Source organism: Oculina patagonica, chromosome 1, assembly GCF_052425735.1.
Source record: "Oculina patagonica isolate OP01 chromosome 1, crgOcupat, whole genome shotgun sequence".
In the NCBI taxonomy this organism is placed as follows: domain Eukaryota; kingdom Metazoa; phylum Cnidaria; class Anthozoa; order Scleractinia; family Oculinidae; genus Oculina; species Oculina patagonica.
In genome coordinates this window covers 40,151,861-40,177,095 of record NC_135758.1, presented here as the reverse complement: position 1 = coordinate 40,177,095, position 25,235 = coordinate 40,151,861, and the positions used below count along the sequence as shown (strand labels likewise).

Here is a 25,235-nt window from a genome sequence, read left to right as displayed (position 1 = left end):
TCGGCCATTAACAATATTATCATTCCAAAACATCAATTGTTATATATTAATGACACAATATATAAATTTCTTATATCATTAATAGTGCGTTTAAATATTTTGTAAATCTTTCATTGGAATCCAGCTGTTGAATTCATCACTGTATCCCTTCCATTTGACAAGAGCCTGTTTCTTTTTGTAGTCTTTACGGATCACTTTATCAATTCTGAATACATCCTGTTTTGCTTTTAATAATTCAGATTCATAAAAGCTACCTTGTATTTTCTCATCTCTGAGGTCTTTCAATTTGTATGTAATGGGATTAGTATGTTGGATCTTAGTAATTACGAACATTTCTTCACTCCAATTCGGTGTATAACCCTTATCGAAAACAATTCGTTTATACTTAGATATTCGGACCTTGTCACCAACCTTAAATTTTGGTTTAGTTGATAATGGCTCCATATCACCGTATAGGTTAAAGTAAACAGTTCCTTCATTCTTTTTCTTTGAAGCTTCTGTGGGTGTCATTTTGATAGAGCTATGTTTTGTATTATTATATTCTTTTACTGTTTTTGGAAGTATTTCAAGATACTGTGTATTACCTTGAATAGTAAACTGTTTGTACATTTTATTTTTCAAAGTTCTATCAAATCTCTCAATAACAACAGCTTTACCTTCATTAAAAGTGGAATACATGTTAATATCGTTTTGCTTTAGCCATTCCTTGAATGTTTTGTTATAAAATTCAGATCCCTTATCAACCCAGAGATATTCAGGTTTACGCTTGTCATTAATGATAATATTGTTGAAAGCGCTAGTTATTGATGCACCTTTCTTATCTTTCAATTGTATAGCCCAAGCGAATTTACTGAATACGTCAATTATAGTCAATAGATATTTATAACCTTTATTCCATTTTGAAAGTTTATCCATAAAAACTAAATCAGCAGACCATATGTCGTCAATTCCATTTGATATTACTCTTCTAGTTTTAAATTTTCGTCTGATTGGTTTATGTAACTCATCGGCTAATTGTTGAGACCAATCATTTTTACTCAACGCCGTTTTCCGTTTTTTGGCTTCTTTTTTTTATACCCAATCCGATTTTTCTTTTACTAGCGATTAAAGCTTGTACCCCTGTTGTTCCCCACGGACGGTTTTTAAATGGTATTTTTGATATTCTCTTAAGCATAAGATCATCTGCCTTATGTTTATCAGCTAGTGATTTTGAATTACTGTAGTCAATATCATGCTGTTGACATATGCTATCAAGATTGTTTATTGGATTTTTATATTTAGGATCGTTAGAAGCTAATCTTTCTTCTAATTTAGTACCAGGTCCACAATAATTGTACTTTTTTCCTGTAGGTGTTCTCATGTAATTCTCCAAGTTTTGATAAGTGTTTTTGAATATCAATGCCAGAACCTCTCATGTCATATTCAATAGCAGAAGGGGGCTTACGCTTTGAAATAGCACCTCCTTTAATAAATTTACTCTTATTCTTCCTGCATATTTGACAAACTGATTTTTCCATAAGCCGACCATTTTTAGCTTTTACCTTTTTAGAGTTTAATGATTTGGTTTGTTTTTTACATGATAGACAATACGATTGGCACATTATATATATGTCTGAATTTATCAAAATAGGGTCAGAATTTGGCATGGTTTTGTTGTGGTTTTTATGTTAATTTTATCTTTGGTTTAAATTTTTTCAAACCAGTTTGATTTTTAATTTTCATTGTCTTACATTCATTATCACAATGTGAAACAAAGGGAAATAGAAATCAAACTGGTTTGAAAAATATTAAGCCAAAGACAAAGTTAAACCACAACAGTTATATTTTGCTTTTCCTGAGTGGAAAGTTCTTTCATCTGCTATTTAGCAGGAGAGGGAAGAAATACGGTTAGGACTAGCTAACTATCCAAGTGACTACTTTGGTTATCTAAGCAGCCATCTTTTGTCAGTCACAGCTAACTACACCATGAAATTCTACACTGATTTGACAAATTTTGGACTCCGCGAGCCATGCTTGAAGGCCGACGACAGTCGGCCTTCAAGCCAGCCGCACGCGTAAAAATTGAGGGGGGGCTCCGTCACCGGAGCCTGTGCTGGGTAGCTTAGTCAATGACCTAACAGCCCAAGGGAGACCAGGGTCAGTCATTGATTTGTGGGCTTGCTGGGGGGGGGGGGGGGGTGGTCCTAGACAGGGTTTGGTCACTTTCCAAAAGTGGGATTTTGGGGCTGAAATCGTCTTTGAACTTCCAGGTGGCGGCTGCGTGCAGGGTTGAGAAGCTGCCATGAGGCTTTCACACACAAGCAAGGTTGGTGTGCATGCTAACAAGTGACAGTTTGTTTTTGATTGATTGATTGACAAGGACGGTGCTTTTGCTGGAAAAAGTGCAGACCAGGCTTTTTGGCCGTGACCCGGTTTTGATAAATTCAGACATATATATATTGATTAGATATTTAATCGCAATAATGATTTATCCATTTTCCATTTTTATACGCACTGAAATTGCATTTTGGGTCGAGATTTTCATTTTTATATGCTCCAGCGGGTTTCCAAAAATTAGATGTCTGAATCCCGCTTTTTTTATTAAATATACCTTTAGCAAAGTCACCGCGCCAATATTTTTTAAATAGATCTTTATCAGCTCCCGTAACTGCCATGATAGCCGACGCCATGTCTTGAGCCTGCTGAAACCCTGGAATTTTATCACCAATCTTTTTGTTAATGGTTTGTCCAACTCCTCGTCCTTTTTTCTCACTGACAAATTTGGTTTTAATGATTTTGCATTCTAAGCAAACGCAACGCAACATAAGTCTTCCGTTCTTTGATCTTACATATTGTTCAGAATTAGGTACGCAATTTGTTATTTTTCTTTGTTTCACACAATACGATTTCATATATAATATGATTACATATTTTTGAAATAATTGCTTATAAAACGTTCATTGTACATTGTGTCAGTCATTGATAATTGCATTAATATATCATGATACTCTCTATCATAAACCAATGCTTGATGCAAGAAATAAATACAATAATACCCACAAAGTACTGATTTGATATTCTGATATTGTGTGTTATTATACAAAACTTGTTTTATCCCATCTTTCTCAGCTCTCATTTTAAATTCATTTGGGTAGGGCATTCCGAAGCTATCAAAGTACCACAATATGTCTTTTTTAACACTAGGAACACAGGCAACCCAGTGGGTACCAACACCTTCATAGCTGTCTAAATTGATGATACATGGGCTATGTTTTTTAGGCATGTGTTCATCTCTGCTGTATATCCCTGTGATATTAATATTTAAATACTTACACCATCTCATTAGATCATTGTTACTTAGAGCTTTTTTGATAAATGTAGGTTTTTTTACTTTTTTTTGGTTTCAAGATCTTTTTTTTTGGAAGCACCAATCCACCTGTTCTAAGAAATTTATCATATTCACCCCAAGAACCAATGAATGGTTGCGGTCTGTAAGATAATGCATCTCTCTTATTTGGTAGTTTGATTTTGCCACCGTTTTTTGATCTTTGTTTCCTAATGTTTGGTGATGGATAATAAGGGTATTCTATTTGCATACCTGTTCCTCCTTGAGGGGGTGTGACTCGAATTCCTTTTCCAATCATATCCCTTCGCATTTTACTTATTTGGGCTTTAGATAAACTCAATGTAATGCCTTTTCCCTCACTTTTTACTTTATTATGACGTGTTATTTGTCTTTCTGTAAGGTATAACTCAGTATTACCCTTCTTTTTGATCTGATTCTTGTTAATTAATAAACTGATTTCACTTGAATTTTTGATTGCTCTGGCTAGCTTTTTTATTTGACCTTCTGAAAGAGGAATATATGTTGAAATATATTTTGTGCTCATAGTCTTGCTCTATATATAATAGTGTTAGATTAAATATTACATAACAATAAGTTCATTACCAATTTTATCAATTACGATTCTTTCCTCATAAAGAACTACAGCGTAAATCATATATTGGTCAGTAGCTTGTACATTCAATCGATAATGAAACAATAACTGTTTTGGATCATCAGAAACCGATTCCTTATGATTTCTTAAATCGAAATAGATAACAGGATATAATTCAGAGTAATTTTGCAAAGTCAACTGCGTGCCACTATTGTAATCGTTGGATCTGAAAGCATATTCTTGAATATCATTATATAGTCTCGGTATAAAATCGCAATCATACTCTAATTCTGGAGTAAAAAACGAAGTACCAAGTTGTAGACGGCAAGTAGATAGCTTGCAATTATTATCGGCTGAATTTATTTTAAAAGTATCAAAAATAAAGGTGTTTGCTAATTCATTATTACTCTTGTTTCTTTGTAAGTATACAAAAACATGCTTTGCATTTTTAATAGATGGTGTGATTTGATATACTCCCGAAATGTCTGTAGTTGGCGAAGAATGTTTAATGAATTCTCTTAAATATGTCCATTTTGTTGCTGTTAAAAAGCTATTATTCACTAACATTTGTCCTGCTGATGTAAAATTCAAACGCGGTAGCCATAACTGAAAGTCTTGAATCACATAACGTGATTCATCACCAGCGACTCTGTAAATGATTTCTCGATCATCATTTAGTGTTATATTTAGTTCAATTTGCATTGGTGGTAGCATTTTATCTCGAAGCTCTTGAAAAAATGAAAACCTGTTTAATGGAATGATTCCATATACGTCTTTTGATTGTGAACACAATTCAGCTCTTTTAATTGCTCCTACTTTTGGGGCTCCTCTCAAATCACCCGCTAATACTGCTCTATCATCGAGATACCAATTGAAATTAGTGGCAACTGTACGACTAAAGTCATCAGAAAATTCAAGCAATCCTTTTATGAAAGAATTTTTATGCATATCGTTACCATCGTACAATTTTTTGCCTCCTGAAGTTATCATAACGTGATTAATCAAACTAGTAGTATCATTAATCGTCGACGTTAATACTGGTGTTTGTAAATTATTGGCCACTATATTAGTGCCATCGGCTTTTTTCTGGAGCTTATACTTTACCATAAAATACCCGTTAAACCAATCAAACCATGAAGAACGATCAGTCATATTGAATATATACCCTGTTTTTTCCTGATATAGTCCATTTGCCGGCTGAATAATAGGCGTAGATAAATTGAACCTTAGATAATCTGTTTTTGCAACATTGTCTATGCTTCTAAAACTCATTATATATTATTAGTTTAGATAATTTACTTCAATTGTGCTAATCGTTTCAAAATAAGATCACCTGCTTTTTCACTTTTATTCAACACTGATTTTAAGGATTTCTTTTGTGCTTTGATGATAGGTGATTTATTGATATTTTTTACAGTTTTATTGATATCTTTTACCATTTTTTTAGAATATTGTCCGATATTTGATAAATCATTAGTTATTAAACCTGATCCTTTATGACGATATTGATATAATCCTTTTCTAGGGTTATAAAATTTTGACCATTCGTATACTCGATTCATTTTATATTATTAGTTTAGATTAATTCACCTCTTTGATAACGATATGAAACGCCGTATCGATTTCATTTAAATCAATGGGACGATTATACGAATCGGTTATATATAGTCTGATTGAATCAATACTACGTATTTTTATTAATTGGTGAAAATTTCAGTCGTCTTGGTTCAAGAGTGAAAGGAAATGATCTACGAATTCCTTGTGCTATTATACTAAAACAAAATAATACATCTCTTGATTCGTCTGTTAAGCTTCTACTGGTTAAATCAGTATGGATGCATATCAGATCAACGCTCCTTGTTAAATCAGGTATTTTGTCACTTATATTACTCCCCGAAGTTAAAATTTTCTTATCAAAACCCAGTATCATATTAAAGTCTGATACAGATAAATCTAGCTCATAACTTGGTGCTATGGTTATTATTGCTTTGAATAATGATAAATCAAACTTGACTTCAAATATATAATTATCATCATCGTATTTACCCACTGCATTTTTTAAAAAAGTATCGATGTCTGTATATGAATACATTCCATTAGGAAATTCAACATTTTTAAAACTTGTATCACTACCTGTTGTTTTTCGATATCTAATCTTATTATGAAGCCGAAATATTATACCAGCTATACGTCATACTGATAATTTCGTCTAGTGCCATTTCATAATTTTTATTTGGATCTAGGAATAAAGGCTGGTCAAGATAAATTGTAAAATCATGTGCTTTCTGATTATAATTATTGGCTTGTCTTTTCGCCCTGAATGAACTAAGTATCAAATGTTTTTCCATTATATATTTAATTTAGATAAAATAGTTGTTATAAATTTTTTCATATAGACGCTTTGTAATTCTTTTCACTCTTAACAGTTCATCCAATATTGTAACACCTTGGTTTTTTAATTCATAACTCGTATTTCCAGCGGATATGCTTCCACAAATTATATCCAATTTTTCAATAAGTTTTTCAGGGTCTCTGTAATAAATAGCCTTATAATTATGGGCTAAACCACTACCTTCCCACTCATCTTCTTCTCTATCAGAATCAGGCGCTGTGTCCCTCCTCATACTATCTATCTTATCAAATAATGATTTTTCTATAGCTGGTTTTATCTTAGGTTTAGTTTTACGGGGGGTCTTTTTTAATTTTGTTGATTTTTCCCTTAACTCTGAAGCCGAGAAAGGTACTATTTTGTATTCCATCCTTTGCTTTTTTTGACTAGTTAGTAATAGCTGATTTTCAATTCTATCAATTTTTTGTGTAAAATCTTCATCTATTTCCAACAGGTCATTATATGATTTTCCTTTGTATTTACCAGATTTGATCATATTTTTACCACTTTTCTTCAGTTTGCCTAATAAAACACTAACCTGACGCCTTTCTTCGGCGAGAGATTCCCTTTGACGATCTAACTCCTTTTGATCAGCACTTGTATCCCATTCTTTTCTCTTCCGTGTTGTTGATGGTGCTTCAAAATCTGCTATTTCATCTTCATCAATTGCTAACGGTGGTTCATAATCAGGAATTTCATCTTCATCAATTGGTGGCGGTGGCTCAAAATCAGGCATTTCATCTTCATCAATTGGTGGCGGTGGCTCAAAATCGGGCATTTCATCCTCACCCCCATCTTCTGGTTCAATTGGATATTCTGGAAGAGGATCACCCTCTCTTACCCCTTTATTTTCCAACTTTTTAGTTGCTTCAATTGTGTCGAGACGAGATGTTACTGGTTTAAACATTTTTATGAATTTGATTTGTCCTAATTCATCTTGCAATTTTGAAGACATTATTTGATTATTAATATTCTTGATTTGATTTTCAACTTCTTCTTTTTGATCAGCGATTTTTTGCCAAGCTAATAGACTCATTTATATATATTAGTGTAGATTATTATCAGTCTTTCATCAGTCTTCCAGAAGTCTTTCATCAGTCTTTCATAAATCTTCCAGAAGTCTTTCATCAGTCTTTAATCGGTCTTCCAGAAGTCTTTCATCGGTCTTTCATCAGTCTTTCAGGCGTCTTTCATATTATATAACTGATATATATAGATATGAAAATACCAAATTATGACACTGAAGACGATATAGTCTCGAACTTTAAACAAGTATAGATTTCATGCCAAATCAATGTTTTCGTATGCTACTTTGCGCTCCGAGTAATATGGGAAAGACTAATACTTTAATGCATATGATTTACAATTTATTATATTTCGATAAAATATATTTATATGCAAAAAATTTAGACCAGTCTAAATACCAGAATCTTATCAATGTGTTCCAACCAATAAGTGATGAAGCTGGTTATAACATTATTGAAGCTAGTAACGACCAAATAATTCCTGTTTCTAAACTAAATGATGATAATCAAAAGCTCGTGATATTTGACGATTATGTTTGTGATAAAAATCAAAAACCATTAATCGATTATTTTATACAAGGGAGACATAAAAACTGTAGCGTCATATATTTGAGTCAAAGCTACTATAAAACACCAAAAGACATAAGATTAAACTGTTCACATTTCTCTATTTACGAATTCCCAAGTGCTAATGAGAGGGCTCTGATATGTCGTGAGAATAGTATTCCAAAAGAGCTATACGAGAAAGCAACTAAAGACCCATTTAGCTTTATATATATCGATAAGCCACGTAAATACGTGACCAAAAATTTCGATGAATCTATATTATAATCTAATATATTAACATAGATGGGTTACATTAATGACGAAAATGATTTTATATCAACTAAATATTCTCAAAGTGCAAAACCTGCAATTGGTTTTAAATTGACTAGCCATGGTAACTATTATATGGACAAAAAGAAAATATTCGGGTTAAAGACACAATATGACGTTGCAGTGGATGCTGATTATGATTCATATGCAAAAGACTTGAGTAGTGCTATTAATAAGAGATATCTTAATCAATTTTGTTTAAAAAAAAATAGAGATGAAACTACTTTTGATTGTGTTGGACTTTCACTTCAGAACACTGAAGCTTACTATGATGGGTTGTATAACGACTTATCAATACCGAATGTTGAATACGTAAAATTAGAAGACAATAAAGTCAAAACAGAACTAAACAACAAACTCACTGATAAAGCCGATCTTAGTACCAATAACGAACAAACGTTTAACAGCATAATAAATGTCCCGAATTTCGATCAAGGCTATAGCAATATGTCTAACGTAATGAATAAAGAATATATTGACTCCAGAGACGCGCTTAAAGCAGACAAATCATACACTGATAATACATATTTAACCAAAAATACCGGAGCTATTTTATCCAGCAGTATTCAGAGTAAGGCTTCGAAGGTATATGTAGACAGTACTTTTCTTACAAAATCCGTTGGTAATGGCTTAGCTCAGAGCATACAAAATAGGCTCAATATCCATGGTACAAATGTAATGGAGGCAAATCTCGATATGAACGATAATCGCATAACAAATCTGAAACCTCCCTTAAATGATTCACACGCTGTAAACAAAAAATACATGCTTGATCATGTTGGTGAAAGTCATGTTCAATCAGCTAATGGTGAAAATAAATTCAAATATATAATGGATGATCCCAATGCACAAGTGAGTGAAGAAGATGATGCCGAATTGGGGACTATTGTAACCTTTCAAAAATCACCACATCAAGTAAATAAAAAGGTAGTTGATATGAAATTGTTGCTTGATAGTTCAAAAGGTTATTACAGTTCACGGATCGGACTGAATCTCTTTAAATTGACAAATGATCAATATACTGTTTGTCTTGAAATCATGTGGGTAGATGATGATATTGACCCAGACAGTCTGCAAATATATGGTACATCGTCCATTGAAACTATTCATAACGTTAGCAGAAAAACGTTTAAAACACAAAAGTATATCAGGTTAATAAGTCAATTTACAAAAAGTCAAACCATTGGTAACAATTACATGTATATTGATATAGTCATGAAAAATAAATCAGGAAAGTCTTATGATCAAAAACCGCAGTGTTATTTCACTGTCTATGGAATATCTGGTCATCAATCAAATATCAATCCCAGTATATACGATCAGCTATATTATGTTGAAAATAATAGAATAGCTTTCAATGCATCAATTGATATGAAAACACAAGCCATTCATGGTATTGCAGAAGGTACTACCGATGATCAAGCTGTTAATTATAAACAGTTGGTAAGTCAAATCAATATTCTCAAAACAACTCTTGAAAATCAGATTAAATTATTACAGTCCAAGAGTTTTTATAGTGAAATATTTGAGTACTATTTCGATCTAACGGATGCCTCTAAATTCATAATGTCAGATAGCAACGGAGCTGTTGTTTCTGGATTAATTGGTAATCTCGTATTTAATACCACCAAAATGTTAGAAGATTTTAATCCAAATATGGGGTTTATGAATGATTTTGAAATTAATTTAAATGAAAATATCACTGAATCCAATGACTGGACTATATATATGGCATTTAAATATGACTATAAACCCAGTGATAATAAAAGGATTAAAATTGAATTTATCGATGGTGATAGCTTTAGTTTTCCGTGGGTTAAAGTGGAGCATAATAAGCTATTCCTCGATTATGATCTAGATTCATATACAGAGCAAATTAGAGATGGTTATATAGGTAAATATATGAATCTCTGGTATACAAAGATACAGGATCAATTTAGAATCGCTGTTTGCAATAATGTTATGAGTATTGATCAAACATTTTCTGGATTTAATATCAATACATCCAACATTAAAATCAGTTCTGATTACTTTGTACAAAAAATCGCTTTTAGTAACACACCAATGTCAGTGAATAGTCGAGAGTATCACAAAGTCATGTTTATAGACAAAGCTGAAGGAATTTTCTTTGAATAAATTTATCTAACTCACTATTATATGAAAACTCCAGATTTAATACATGAGATACTGAAAACTATTGAACGATTGATCCAAAATATAAGGAAATTGTATAACAGAATGAAAAATAGAAATAAAACATAGTCTAAGTATATAATATATATGCCGAAACAACACAAAAATATATTTGAATGGAACCATATATCAAGCGAACTTACTGAAGACCAAATTGTAGAATTGAAAGCTTATTATCAAACATATCATCGAAAATGTTGGGCTTACAAGCAGGCTGTTAAACGTTTCAAAAAATGGAAATTATTAGGGAATTCATTGTCTATCATATTTGCATCAAGCGGATTCGCCTCCTCTATAGCGACTGGTGGCATTGCTTTGATCACAATATCAACAATTTCATTATTGATTCAGGGTTGGATGATTCACAAAAATCTCGAGTTAAAAATTCATAACTCCATATATGCTTACCAAAGCTATCAACACCTTTTGAACTCTATTAAAGGGACTATGTCACGGGGATTTCGCAGATTTTTGACCTAAACTGTTCTGAAATTAGTGGTAGGCAACTAAAACCTTAATAAACTTTATCTATGAACATCTAAAGGAATATATAACCTTAATTTGTGGATAGAAATCAAGTTACGGCTATAAATATCGATATTTCCGAGACGCGCAGAAACAATTTGAAAACGTTTGCCTAACTTTTTCAAATCGCAATCCGTTTCCATCCGAGCCATCCGCAGCCAAAGATGCTTGTTAACTGTTTCAGCGCTCTAATATAGCAATTTTTAATAAAAATGGGCTATTATTTTTAGGTTTCCTGCGACACAAATAGAATTTTGGCTGTTCAAAAATCAGTTAAAATCCGTGACATAGTCCCTTTAAAGGCGCTATGAGAAGTGGCGATTATAATCCGTCTAGCATCCTAAATACAATGAAAAGCATTGACGATTACATATGCGATACCGGTCCAATAATCGATCGGTATCTGCTCAAGTATGATGATAAATTTACCAAATAATCCGTGCGATCTGGGCCGATTTTAATGCTAAAATTTCAGCCCAATATCTATCATTAAAAGCTCGCGTTTTTTTTGATTTAGTAACACACATGAAATTGTATGGGATACCGAGCATTTTAAACAGCTGTCTTATAATATATTTCGTTGAGATCATCCTCTTTCTTCTTTTATTTATAGATGGAAGAATAGTATCGATCTCATGAAACACTTTGTAAATCTTAACGCGCTGTTTATGAGACAATTGAACTCCATTTTTAATACATAAATCGTTTAAAACATTCTCAACATGGTATTTACGATGATAGATGCTTTTACGCCATATCTTGTGTATGTTCTCGTAAAAATCGAAATACTCATTGTAATAAATAGAACCATGAACCAAACCGCAATTAATACAAACATTTATACCGTTTTGATTTGATATATCCTGCTTACTACAGCATGGCTCAGCATCCTTGTTACCTTCTATCAATAGTTGATCGCATAAAGGGCATATAGGTTCTTTTAAAATTTTTAATTCATCGTGGATTTCAGAATTACAAACCATTATATATATAACACACATAACTTTTTACTTGTTGAAATATGATTGGTCAATATAAATCACACCAGATTAAAATACCTGCTGACGCGTAAGCCGAAAAATCACGCCATTGATCAAAAAAACCTGCTGACGCGTAAGCCGAAAAATCACGCCATCGAAAAAACCTGCTGACGCGTAAGTCGAAAAATCACGCCATTGATCAAAAAAACCTGCTGACGCGTAAGCCGAAAAATCACGCCATCGAAAAACCCCTAATAATTTTTGAGAATGCCTTCAAATGTAAACATTGTGGAACCATCTTTTTAGTCATTAATCATTTATAACTTATGGCTAAAACCGTAAACTGAATAAATATGTATTTAATGTTGATCCTTACGAGGTCTTCCACGTCGTCGTTTCTGGTCTTCAGGTATACACTCTAAACGTACATGATTTTTGTCTTCATTTGATATTTCAGATCTGCTATTCAGGTCTGAAGATAGCATTTTAATAATACAAATATTTGTTTTAAGGATGCTCTGAATACAATACATTTTATTAATGAAGGCTATATCATTCGAGCTTTGATCAGCTTCTAGTAGGTGTTTGATATTTAATGTTATATCACTCATTCTATATATATTAATAAAGAAAATAATTATCTGTTTATATCTATCACTTAAACGCACTATAACTGGTATAAAGAAATAATATATAGTATTATATTAATGGGAAGGAACAAAATTTATACAACCGAAAAAGACCGATTAGAAGCTATTACTAGATCAAAAACGAAATACATGCTTAATAAGCCTTGGTATTGTGATATTTGTGAATATCACACTTGCCTTGCAGGAAAATGGAGTCACATTAGAACTAAAAAACACATTAAAAATGCTGTCATTAAAGGCATTCAAGAAGATGATCGGTTTAATATTATACCTGATGAATAACATATAAAGAAAAATTATATAATTATATATTGTATGGCACAGTATATATAAATTGCTGTTTTCTGTTGCCTTAGGTGACCAAAAATATATTATTTCTGGTTATCTTTAAACACACCAAAAATCTCAAAAATAATTTTTACTATAAATCACTTAAAGAAATATTAATACTATAAATTTAAAAATGGAAAATAAAAATTTTATCTCAACCAATATTAATATGGATGAATTAAATCTCAACAGGCTATCTAAGGCCGACCTTATAAAACTCATTTTATTACTAAAAGCAAATCAGCCTAAGATATACAAACCACGACCTCCAAAAGCAACCCCACGACGAAACGTTAAACAAATGATTCAGGATTACGAAGACAATATAATATTACCACCTCCTGAATTTAGAGACGATTACAAGCCTGTGCCATTGCCTAGGACTATAAAACAAAAACCAATTCCGTTACCAAGGACTAAGATAGAGCAAGTTGATAAAGCTCTGAAAGGTTACACAAAGTCTTTCGAAATTGGTATAAAAAATAATAAAGACCCGTTATTACAGCTTCAAAACACAAGAAAAGCTGTAGAAAATCACATCATAAAAGAGCTATCAGCAATGAAAGGACTCAAATTTGCTGAAACTCTTAAGGTGACATTTTCAAAGATGACTGGCGATGGTGTAATATATAAAACAGCTTATTTTAATTGCAAACCACAAACAATCATCAATAATCTGGAGATTGCAGAATCACTACAATCATCTAAACAACAAATATTAAATTTTGTTGCACAATGGATATCAGAAGGCTCAGGTTGGGTATTACAATCTGTTGATGGTCATTATATTAATATTGTAAAATATGAACCAATAAAAGGCTCATCATATATTCGGCTTCCTCAAGAACTTAGAAACAGCGCAAAAGGATTGATTAACATAAAAAATGAGGATAATAAATGCTTCCTTTGGTGTCATATCAGACATCTTAATCCCCAAGATAAATACCCTCAAAGGATCAAAAAATCGGATAAAGCATATGTTGAAAAGTTAAATTATGATGGAATTAATTTTCCTGTGAATATAAAGCAGTTCAACAAAATCGAGAAACAGAATGAAATCAATATGAATGTTTTCGGTTACGAAGACAAGAAACCATATCCCATTTTTATATCAAAAGAAAAGTATGACAATCAGATGAATTTATTATTGATAACTGAAAATGAAAACAAGCATTATATTCTAATAAAAGATTTCAATAAATTCATGTATAACCAAACAAAACACAAAGAAAAGAAGTACTTCTGTATGCATTGTCTCCAGTGCTTTAGTTCTGAGAGAGTATTAAACGATCATAAAGATAATTGCATTCAAGTCAATGGGACTCAAGCAGTAAAGATGCCTGATAAGGATAATAATATACTGAAATTCAACAACTTTCATAAGCAACAGCAAGTTCCATTCACCATATATGCTGATTTTGAAGCAATAACAGAAAATATCTCTAATTGTATGCCTAGTGATGAAAAATCATATACCTCTATATATCAAAAACACAAAGATTGTGGATATGGTTATAAGGTTGTTTGTTGCTATAATGATAAATATTCAAAGCCTGTTCAGATATACCGAGGTGAAAAGGCTGTTTACAAATTCATGGAAGCTATGTTGGAAGAGGTTAATTATTGTAAAAAAGTGATAAAAAAATGTTTTAACAAACCATTAAGAATGACAAAAGATGATGAAGAGGAATTTCAACAAGCAAAAGTTTGTCATATCTGTGATTAAGCATATACTAATGATGATATACGAGTAAGAGACCATTGCCATATCACTGGTAAATATCGAGGATCAGCTCATCAAGAATGTAATCTTAAACTGAGAATAGAGCCTGATAAGATAAAGATACCTGTTATATTCCATAACTTGAAAGGATATGACAGTCATTTTATAATGCAAGAGATCGGAGCTATTGTTAAGAACCATACATATAAAAATAAAAAAGGAGAGATCAAAGAGATGAATATCAATGCTATACCCAACAATATGGAAAAATACATGGCCTTTATGCTTGGTACTCATTTAACATTCATCGATAGCTTCCAATTCATGAGTTCTAGTCTTGAGAAGCTGGTTAGTAATCTACCTAAGGAATCACTAAAATATACTTCTGAAATATTTGAGAGTAAGCAACTCAATCTGATGTCAAGAAAAGGAATATATCCGTATGATTATATGGATAGCTTTGACAAATTTAATGAAAAACTACCCAAAAAAGAAGACTTTTACAGTATATTAAATGATGAGCATATATCAAATGATGACTATAAGCATGCTCAAAATGTGTGGAAAACGTTTAAGATCAAAAATATGGGTGAATATCACGATTTATATCTTAAAAGCGATGTACTTTTACTTGCTGATGTATTTGAAAGCTTCCGCAAGACCTGTCTTAAGTATTATAAGCTAGATCCATGCCATTATTTTAGCAGTCCCGGCTTGTCTTGGGATTCAATGCTTAAAATGACAGATATCAAACTAGAGCTTATGACAGACATTGATATGTACCAATTCATTGAAAAGGGTATGAGAGGAGGTATATCATATATTGCTAATAGATATGGTAAAGCGAATAATAAATATATGAAAGAATATGATGAAAATTCAGCCTCAAAGTATATCATGTATCTTGATGCTAATAATCTCTATGGTTGGGCTATGAGTCAATATTTACCAACAGGTGGATTTAGATGGTTAACACAAAAACAGATAGATGAAACAAACTTAGCTAAGTACAAAGAAGATTCTAATAAGGGTTTAATTTTAGAAGTTGATCTAGAGTATCCTAATGAACTACATAACCTTCATAATTCATACCCACTGGGGCCAGAAAAAGTTAAAGTAACCAATGACATGTTATCAAATTATTGTAAAAACATAGCAACTAAATACAATATATCAACAGGATTAGTTCATAAGTTGATTCCAACTTTAAACAACAGAGAAAAGTATGTACTACATTATAGAAACCTTCAATTGTATTTAGATCTTGGATTAAAGCTAACAAAAGTTTACAGAGTGTTGGAATTCAATCAATCCCCATGGTTAAAACAATACATTGATTTTAATACTGACAAACGTAAAAATGCTAAAAACGCATTTGAAAAAGACTTTTTTAAACTAATGAACAACAGCGTATTTGGTAAAACGATGAAAAACCTAAGAAAGCGTGTCGACGTTAGATTGGCGACCAATGAAAAGAAACTATTGAAGATGACCTCAAAACCAACTTATGTTAGTAGTAAAATATTCAATGAAGACCTTGTAGCTGTGCATAAGATCAAAGAAACACTTACTCTAAATAGACCCGCATATGTTGGTATGTATATCCTAGATCTAAGCAAAACACTAATGTATAATTTTCATTACAACTACATTAAAAAGAAGTATGGAAAAAGAGCTAAGCTACTATTTACAGATACAGACAGTTTAACTTATGAAATTCAGGCTGAAGATGTATATAAAGACTTTTTTAATGATAAAGAGAAATTCGATAACAGTGACTACCCTGAAAAATCACCATTCTTTGATAAAACAAATAAAAAGGTTATAGGTAAATTCAAGGACGAAACTGCTAGTGTACCTATTTGTGAATTTGTCGGCCTACGATCTAAAATGTATAGCTATATGAAGGACGACAAACGAGAAGGAAAAACAGCTAAAGGAATAAAAAAATGTGTGATTAAAAAGACCATCACACATAAAAACTATAAACAGACACTATTCAACAACAAGCAAATGCATCATAAAATGAAAACCATCAGGAGTCAAAATCATCAACTCGGAAGCTATGAAATCAATAAAGTATCACTCAGCTGTTTTGATGACAAAAGATATATACTTGACGATGGTATAACCAGTTATGCATACGGGCATTATAATATAAAGCAATAATTTTCATTATGATTTCTTGTATAAGAGATTTTTAAACGCACTAAGATGCAAGATTTTTAAAAAAGAGTATAAGAAGTTTTTTTTTATTTTGAACCAAGGGTTGAGTTAGGGATGGTTTTTCAGGCTTGGTTTTACAGGCTTTTTTTTCTAGGGTTTGAATTTCAGTTTTGGATCCAATATTTGATTCCAATATTTGAATCCATTTTTGATTCTATTTTTGATTCCATGTTTGATTCTATTTTTTGATTCTATTTTTTGATTCTATTTTTGATTCTATTTTTTGAATATAGGTTTGGATTTGAGATTTGGATCCGAGATTTGGTTTTAAGGTTTGGCTCTGAGATTTGGTTTCCATTTTTGAATATAGGTTTGGATTTGAGATTTGGTTCAGTTTTGGTTCAGTTTTGGTTCAGTTTTGATTTCCATTTTTGATTTCCATTTTTGATTTCCATTTTTGGATCCAGTGCTGTGCAGTAGTATAGGAGTTGGGGATGTAAGAGGTGATAAAAATTTTTATGATCTCGTACCCCCAACTCCTATACTACTCGTTTTCACCACTAAAATTCGTCTGACACCGGATTTTGAGGAAATTTTACAAATTAAAAGATTATCTTCTGTACAAATTTTTAGACACGACCTTCCTAGAAGATTCTGCGATTCCCAGATCATATTACCCGGAAACATGGATCTACGACGAAAAAGTTGTGGGGTAAGATTAATGTTAATTATCTTGGTAATGAACAAGAATAAAATAGTTAATGTCACGACTGGGCACCAGAAGATTTATTTTAGTGACAGATATCCTTGATATCCTTGTTATTCATCATAGTTTGCATAATAAATACATTCTGACTAAAACTCCAAATTAAGTGTTGACGGAGGTGAATTTCACAATTACCTTGACCAACAATTATCAATAAGCTTATCTTATAAGTTACTGAAATTATGAAACTTCAACAGCCCAAGTGGATTTGCTACTTTGTTCGCCACAATACCAGACACCATAACCACGTGGGTCACGCAGGCCGTGGCCATCAACAACAAAACAGGACTGGGCCTAGCCACGCCACTTAGGATTGTGTCAAAGAAAGAGTACTTTGTTTCTCTGAAAATGCCATCTTTAGTCAAAATGGGAGAACAGATCTCTCTTCTGGCAACAGCTTTCAATAACGGCGAAGAAGAAACCCGGGTAAGGCTAAAAAATGGTTCAAAAATTACAACTTAAGTAATATATTGCCAGGAACGCAGCCCAAGATGTTGTTCGCCTTTGGAAACTAAAAGGTTAAATATTCAAAGTAGGAGATGATTACCAGGTTTTCAGAACAATTGAAAAGTTTTTTTGTCAATTCCCACGTGCTAAACATATTAAGCATTTAATGGTGCATCGAATCGTCAATGTTTGCAGTCGGTTAGTTCTGCATAGCGAATCAGTTTTGCACTGAATAAGAAAGCCCCCAGCTTTCTCTACAATTAAGATGACATATTTTTTGTTGGCTGTGACGTTTAAATTTCACCATTGTGTTTGAAAGTCAGAAAATTACGGAAGTTAATAGAAAATCAAGCCCAACTAATGAAACTAAGAGTTTAAAAATAGTCAGGCAGTAAGGTATTCTAAATGATAAGGCGTTCCTAATTCATACATTGGCGTAAAAGCTTTTTTTTCGTTCTCTCTTCATCAGGTAAAAATATACCTTAAGGGTTCCGCAGACTTTTGTTCCTTTGCCACCGCCGACAAACTTTCTCTGATCGGAATGGTTATTATTCCACCCAACGATGCCAGATCTGTAACAGTCCCAATTTTTGCCAAAAGAGCTGGTAAAGTTCAAGTTGAAGTCTCGGCTGTCTTTCAAATCAAAATGTTGAGAGACACGTACGTGAATGCCGCTGGAGACACTGTGAGAAGAAAACTTCTTGTTGTTGTAAGTTTGAGTCTTCAATGGATATTTTTCACCTGTTTTAAAAGTGTACAACTCTGAATTAATTGCTTGTGCGCTTGCTTAAAATTTACGTCCAGCAAAACCCTCTGCCGGACGTATATTTATTTTTTTATTTTGTCTACCCCTTTCAGTTAGCAGTCAAAAGACACGAAATTTAAAAATAGCTTTAAAAATAGCTACCTTAAAGGAAATGTAGTGCAAGCTCCCCTAGACACCATTAAAACTGCTTTTGTCTGCGATTTTTATGTCACCAATGGAGAATGTAACAAAGTCTACTGGGCGTGTTATCCTAGAATAGAAAATATTCTAAAGTTACTATCCTTAAGGCTGGGTTTAGGGACGATTTTGAGAACGCTTTCTTGGAATTAGAGAGGCTGGTGTGATTTGGCTTATTCCAAAATAAGACTGAGTAACTTGCTGAATCCATTCCAAATCATTTTAATCTCGTTTACGTTTTCGTTTTATACTGTTTTTTTTTTTTTAATGTTTATCACAATTTTAGCCAGAAGGAGCGAAGAGCAGACCTTTACAATCCTTCACATTGGATCCAAAGGGTAATATTGGAAAAAATTAAATGTACATTACTGTTAGTAACTTTCATTAAAAGATGTTTTAACGAATAACTTCATAGCACTCCAAGATCTTATCGACGTCTACAACAACCGCCCAAAACATATGGGAATTGTTAAGTTATAATGATGTGATAATTTAGTGGTTGTTTGTCTTAGTACGGCAGCTGGATATCATTGAGCTGAAAGTTCCAACAACGGCCACTCCTGGTTCGACTGAAGTTGTTCTCTATTTGTCAGGTGAGCGAATTTTTCAATTAACCAGAGTTCCACAAGAGACTACCACAAATTACTAATTTTGTCATGATTTTTACTCCGTTGTAATTGTGACAGATGGCGTAACAGATCACGTGGTTATTGAAATAACCAGTGAGTTGGTAAAAAAAACCGTGTTATTTACGTCATTGATGACGTTAGTATAACGTTGTTACATTTCAATCCACATGTCATCACACTCGGGAGTTTATTACATTTAAGGGCTAATGTTATTACAGTTAGGAATTTATTACATTAGTGGTTGTTTATCGCATTTAGGTCTGCTAAAAGTGTAAATACTATTAAAAATATAAAACAAACATGCGTTTGTATCATTGTTTTAGTTTTTAGAGGATAAGGCCCCTGGGTAAAACGTCCTTATTCATGTTCTGCATGTTCGAGCTTAAGTTGTCTTGCTTCGATGGACTTGAACAGGGTACGAGTGAGTCTCATCTAGAATATATATTGGATGTATTCCACAGGTAATCCCTCTTTTAGAAATCTTACTGTGGATCTCAGAGTAAAAGTTGTGACAGAGATAGAAGGTGTTGACGAAGATTACCACATTACCCCAGAAAACAGACTGTTACGAAAAGAAATTAAAGTAAGGATTGACAGAGAATACAGTCATGTTTTGTTAAGGAGGTGAAAAACATAGCACAAATACTAGAATATCTCGGCTGGATTACATCTGAAAAAAAAAAAACTGCCTTGAGGAAATAGACCAACCGTCAATGCCGTAATGTCAATAGGCACATCTGAAAAAAAGATAATTTATTTGTGCGCAATCAAACTAAAATTATTCCACGAGTGCTACTAAAGGGCCAGGTGAAGAGTCTCCCGTACTTGTATTATGCGTGAAGTCTTTTGAATGTGCATGTAAGTAATAGTGTTTATTGTATGATGTAAGAAACTACTAATATTAAATATTTATATTAAAGTCAGTACAAAAAAATGAGTGTTATTTGACAGTAACACATAAAAAGAACATATCAACAAAATACAAAAAAAGCTGCTGTGGAGAAGAGAACAACTATTATATACATGTAAACTGATAACAAGATTTAGCCTAAAGACACAAATATTCGAAGAAAATTCCTCTGTTTGATTTAAAATATCACTTCTGTCAATGTGAACAGTAATGCACGTTATCAACACAATGAAATATAATGTAAGGGATAAAGTAAGGGTAAGCAGTTTTTTAGACCGAGTGAAAGAGATATAAATATTATTTACATGTTTTACTACAGGTTCCTATGAAAGCGTTTGGAGGAAAACTTGTTGTTCAAACTAAAGGAACCGGAGTTGGCTTGTTAGAGGTAAGGTAAACTTTTTTAACAAGTACCCATTAGTTCAAAACCGTAGGGAGACAAACATTAAAAAGAAAGACAATGTTCAGAAACCGGCTCGTCTTAACATTGCAATGTCTGTGCATCAATCATGTTAGGGTAGGAGATAACTGTAAACAATTGTTTATTCAAACACCTCATATTCTAGTTTTCTATCGTTATCTTTACGATAACACTGCAAGCATACGTGACCTGTAAAATAATTGACCAGTGTACAAAAAACGAAACAATTTAAAATCTCCATCTTTTGAGTTGTTTGCTTTCTCAGAATCACGTGGTTACAGTCAAGTCAATTATGTTATAAAAACTATCATGGTGACATTTATTTCCTAGGTGGAACTTCGCTTCATTAAAAACTGTAAGTTTGATCTGATAACAACGGTGAAGGAAATCAAAGAACTGAACTCTCAGGATCTTTTTGGTACAAGGAAGAATAAGGGCAGGAAAATAGTAAAAGGATGCAAAGGAAAAAATAAGAATAAGAAGAGGTGCAAGAACAATGACAAGCATAAAGACAAAGATATGGTCAAGAGCATTAACTTAAAAGTCTGCACCAGGTAAAGAAGAGGGGTTTAAGTTCATCTTTCCATATCTATTTTAATTTGTACAATAAAACAAGGTATTTAATAAATCCCGATGGCAGTAAACTTTTTATTTTTTGAGGATGATAATAGCTGCAGCTAAACAGCGGCTTAATAACTGCTTTTCAAAACTAATTTCTTGTCAATTCGTTAGCGAAATGACATTGCATAGAATAATCGGTTGGAAGGTAATTTTATTTCTAAGCTAAAAGTATGCAGTATTGACACAATCCCTTTAGTGGAGAACTTCACGATACATCGTCTTACCTTATAGACTATACCTTATAGTTTATGAGTTTAAAGGAGCTAAGTCAAGGGGATTTCGAAGATTTTTGGTCTAAACTATTGATTGATCGAACGATCAATCAATCAATCAAGCAAGCAATCACTCAATCGGTCGGTTGGTCGGTTGATCCTTCAATAATTCAATAATCAGTCAACCGGTAATGCAACAAAAACAAACTGTCTTTACCTTTAAAACTAAGCTTAAACTCCTCACAAACAGTTTTGTCACAACATATTTTAATATAACACGACATAGTGCTTTTTCAGAACCTTTGGTGGTTTTTTATTGATTTTTTTTTAGGAAAAAGAGACAGGAAAAGGCAGGAGGAATGTGCATAATGGATATTGGAATTTTAAATGGATTTATTCCCGAAAGGAAATCACTGCAAAAGGTTTGCTGGTATAGTATAGGAAAGTAATTTATTTATTCATTTGCTGCTTTGTTGATCTTTTTGTTGTTTCCGCTCATAGTCGCATTTTTCCTGTTACCAAATAAACGCCGGGTCTCCAAGGTGGAGTTTCAAATAAATCCCCCATTTTTTTAGAGGTAAAAACTTAATGCGTAAGTCATTGTTATTACTGTTAATTGCCGTTTTTATTTTTTTGCTGTTTTTTTTTTTTTTTTTTTTTTTTTGGGGGGGGGGGGCTGTTTTTTTCCTTTGTGGCGCAGTTTTAGCTGTGACAACTTGTATCTGATGTTCAAGTTCTATTTTGAATTTTTCTTCTCTGGTGACAGTTAAAGCAGAACAACACCGTACCCGAATTGGATAAGTTGGAGGTGTCAGATAGGTCACTAGTGATCTATTTCAGAGAGGTAGGACAAAAGACTCTCGCCAAACATGCTTTCTTTTTTATTATTAAATCTTGTTAGGAGCGAGCGTGGCCTAGTGATTAAGGCGCTGGACTTGTAATCCGAGGGGCCCGGGTTCAAATCCTCTTTCCTGCCTCTAGATGGATTTGTGTTTAGTAGCCCCAAATTCAACTTCTGTACATTTTGTAAATAGCCATACCAGTTGGGATTGTTAACAAGGTTCTGTTCTATTTACAACATTTATACAGTGTCCTGAATTAGCAAAGAAGTGCTAAATACATTGACTTTATTTTCAAAGCAGAATGTTAAGGGTAGCGAGTTATAAGGAGAAACTACGAAAGTGCGATGGGGATAAAAGAAAGGAAATGGAAATGGGCACCGAATTCAGTAAAATACATAACTGAAATCCTAAAAAAATGTAAAGGAACACTTCAATAACACAGCAGATACAAAATAAGTTAAACTTGGTCAAAAATTGAAAAAGATTAAAACAGAACTAGATTGCGATATGGGATTTTGAGAAACTATTGGGCTGAGCAGTTTTAATGCTATAATACCGGGACTCCATATTTGTTTGTTATGAAACTGTGGTTTTGCCATAATTTCTTCGCTTACATTCTTTTGCCCAGCGAGTATTTGCTAAAAACTTAATAAGAATAGACTAAACTCAGCCGTGACACACTCCCTTTAATATAACTTCATTTCAATTTTCTCTCGAGTTTTATCACCAGTACGTCAGTTTCTCCATTTCATAATTAGTAGAATATCAATGTTTAGTGGTAACATGTACAATAACATCCACAAACAGGGCATTTGGGTTTTGATTAACCATACAAGCCCAATAAGCTTTGATTTTATGACAAGGAACATAATCTTAAGTTAGTAAAAAAAATCCACTTGGCAGTTTAAAACAGTGAAAGCATCAATATACTGTACTTATAATTTAATTTTTGCAGATTCCTAGTGACCGTGAGCTCTGTGTAGATGTTCGGTTTGACCGAAAGCATTACGAGGGTACAGTACAGGCTGTACCAGTGAATGTTTACGACTATTACGAACCAGGTCAGAGTTAAAATGAGATGTTTTACTTAGTTCATTTATTCCTCGGGACATTGAACTGTGACGACTGTTTGTCCACCGTCTTTGCAGTTGCCATGGCAACCGTGTTCTGACGAACATCGTGGGGCACGGGGGCGGGGATGACCCCCAAGGTTTTCGTTCTATTGACGCGCAGCGAAATTATTTTCCATTGACTAGAACGCTTTAGCTTACTCTACAAGATGGATCCCCCATCTTGGACTTCAGCATTTTCTGAGAAAGTCAGAAAACAACAACAATTAATGCAAAGTCAAGCCAGGATGCTTATGGAATGTAAAATTAAAATTAAAATCGTACAATTTTGTTTAAATAAAGAAAAATGTCAACAATGACGATTTTTGGCCAGAAATGCTTGTTATTATGACGTTGTCAAGGCAACGCCATAACTAATGAACACATGGTTGACCTAGCTACTGAAAGTTTCAGCAATATAGATTTAAATCCTCTTTTCAAAATTAAGTCGATATAAACATAAACGAGGATTAACATCACCTATAAAATTATCAAACAATAGACAACATCAACATGACATGCTCATCGATCCAGTAAATTTTATTAGCATTGATGTTATTTTTTTTAATTTATATTCATCACTCAGATCAATCCTGCAGTGTATTTTATGGACCCGACAAGTTCACCCCGTTAAAGTTAGGAGTATGTGATGCTGGTTCCAGTTCGTGCAATTGCACAAAAGGTAAAGTTGGTTTAAACAAAAGCGATTATCGTTTACTTGTGTGCCGTACTTACACTAACAATGCTAACAGTGTTTCTGTTTTCCGAAACACGATTTTGCTTGTCCTTGCAACATGGAACGCAGTACGTCAAGCACGCTTTTATATTCAGAACTAAATTGCATCCCTCGGCTGTGGGCGAGACCTCCAACTGGTGTCACTACTATGCATATTGCCTTAATAAAAACTTTTTTGATTTCATTTTGTTTTAGTGCCCAAAAGGATTGGATGTGTCCAGCTTCTCAGAAATCTCCTGAAAAATCCACCACGATATACCCATATCGCTATAAACATTCGACTTTCTAAGGCAAGATATCGCTGTCGTGCAGGCTATGTTTTGTCTGGGAAAGATATGCGGACTTGTAAAGAAGGAAGGTGGAGTGAAGAGAAGGAACCCAAATGTATGGGTAAGAGATTATTTAGCTGACATTAATGAGGTTTTTGGATAGAATGTGTGCAGGAAATTAAATCCAGCTGGTTCCTTGCCTTGCCATGCGTTTTAACGTCTATGTTAACTGACTTGGCAATTGATGTATACAGTCAACTCTCTCTTAACGGACACCTCACCTGCCGTTTTTCAGTAATTTTACTGTAATTAAACTCCCTATAAGACGGACAACGAACATGTTGAAACTGTCAACAGACACTTGAGAAGTGTTTTCTTTTAGTGAATAGTAGTTCAAAACTTCTTAAGCAAAGTTAGTCAGCGCCCCGAGGATACCAAACTTTCTCTCCAAAAACGAACCGCCATAACAGATTGCCTCTCTTAAATCGGGCATGGGCACCAAAGATATCAAAGTTTTCTACTTACATATACGGTATTACACGTAAGAAAACACTTA

At 33.2% G+C, this 25,235-nt stretch overlaps 2 protein-coding genes across 2 annotated transcripts in view; one reads left to right on the top strand and one right to left on the bottom strand.

Moving 5' to 3' along the window:
• The window catches only part of LOC144630687 (complement C3-like), a 170,152-nt gene that overhangs the window by 58,919 nt on the left and 85,998 nt on the right, over positions 1-25,235 (bottom strand). The window lies entirely within an intron of this gene.
• Positions 1-25,235, top strand: part of LOC144630699 (complement C3-like) — a 49,492-nt gene that overhangs the window by 19,969 nt on the left and 4,288 nt on the right. The window contains exons 21-33 of the mRNA XM_078489081.1: positions 17,408-17,486; positions 17,738-17,966; positions 18,457-18,696; positions 19,217-19,268; positions 19,443-19,523; positions 20,021-20,142; positions 20,789-20,857; positions 21,221-21,444; positions 22,055-22,145; positions 22,490-22,567; positions 23,521-23,626; positions 24,261-24,356; positions 24,606-24,800. Coding sequence (XP_078345207.1) covers positions 17,408-17,486; positions 17,738-17,966; positions 18,457-18,696; positions 19,217-19,268; positions 19,443-19,523; positions 20,021-20,142; positions 20,789-20,857; positions 21,221-21,444; positions 22,055-22,145; positions 22,490-22,567; positions 23,521-23,626; positions 24,261-24,356; positions 24,606-24,800 — 1,662 coding nt within the window. The remainder of the gene's footprint in view (positions 1-17,407; positions 17,487-17,737; positions 17,967-18,456; positions 18,697-19,216; positions 19,269-19,442; positions 19,524-20,020; positions 20,143-20,788; positions 20,858-21,220; positions 21,445-22,054; positions 22,146-22,489; positions 22,568-23,520; positions 23,627-24,260; positions 24,357-24,605; positions 24,801-25,235) is intronic.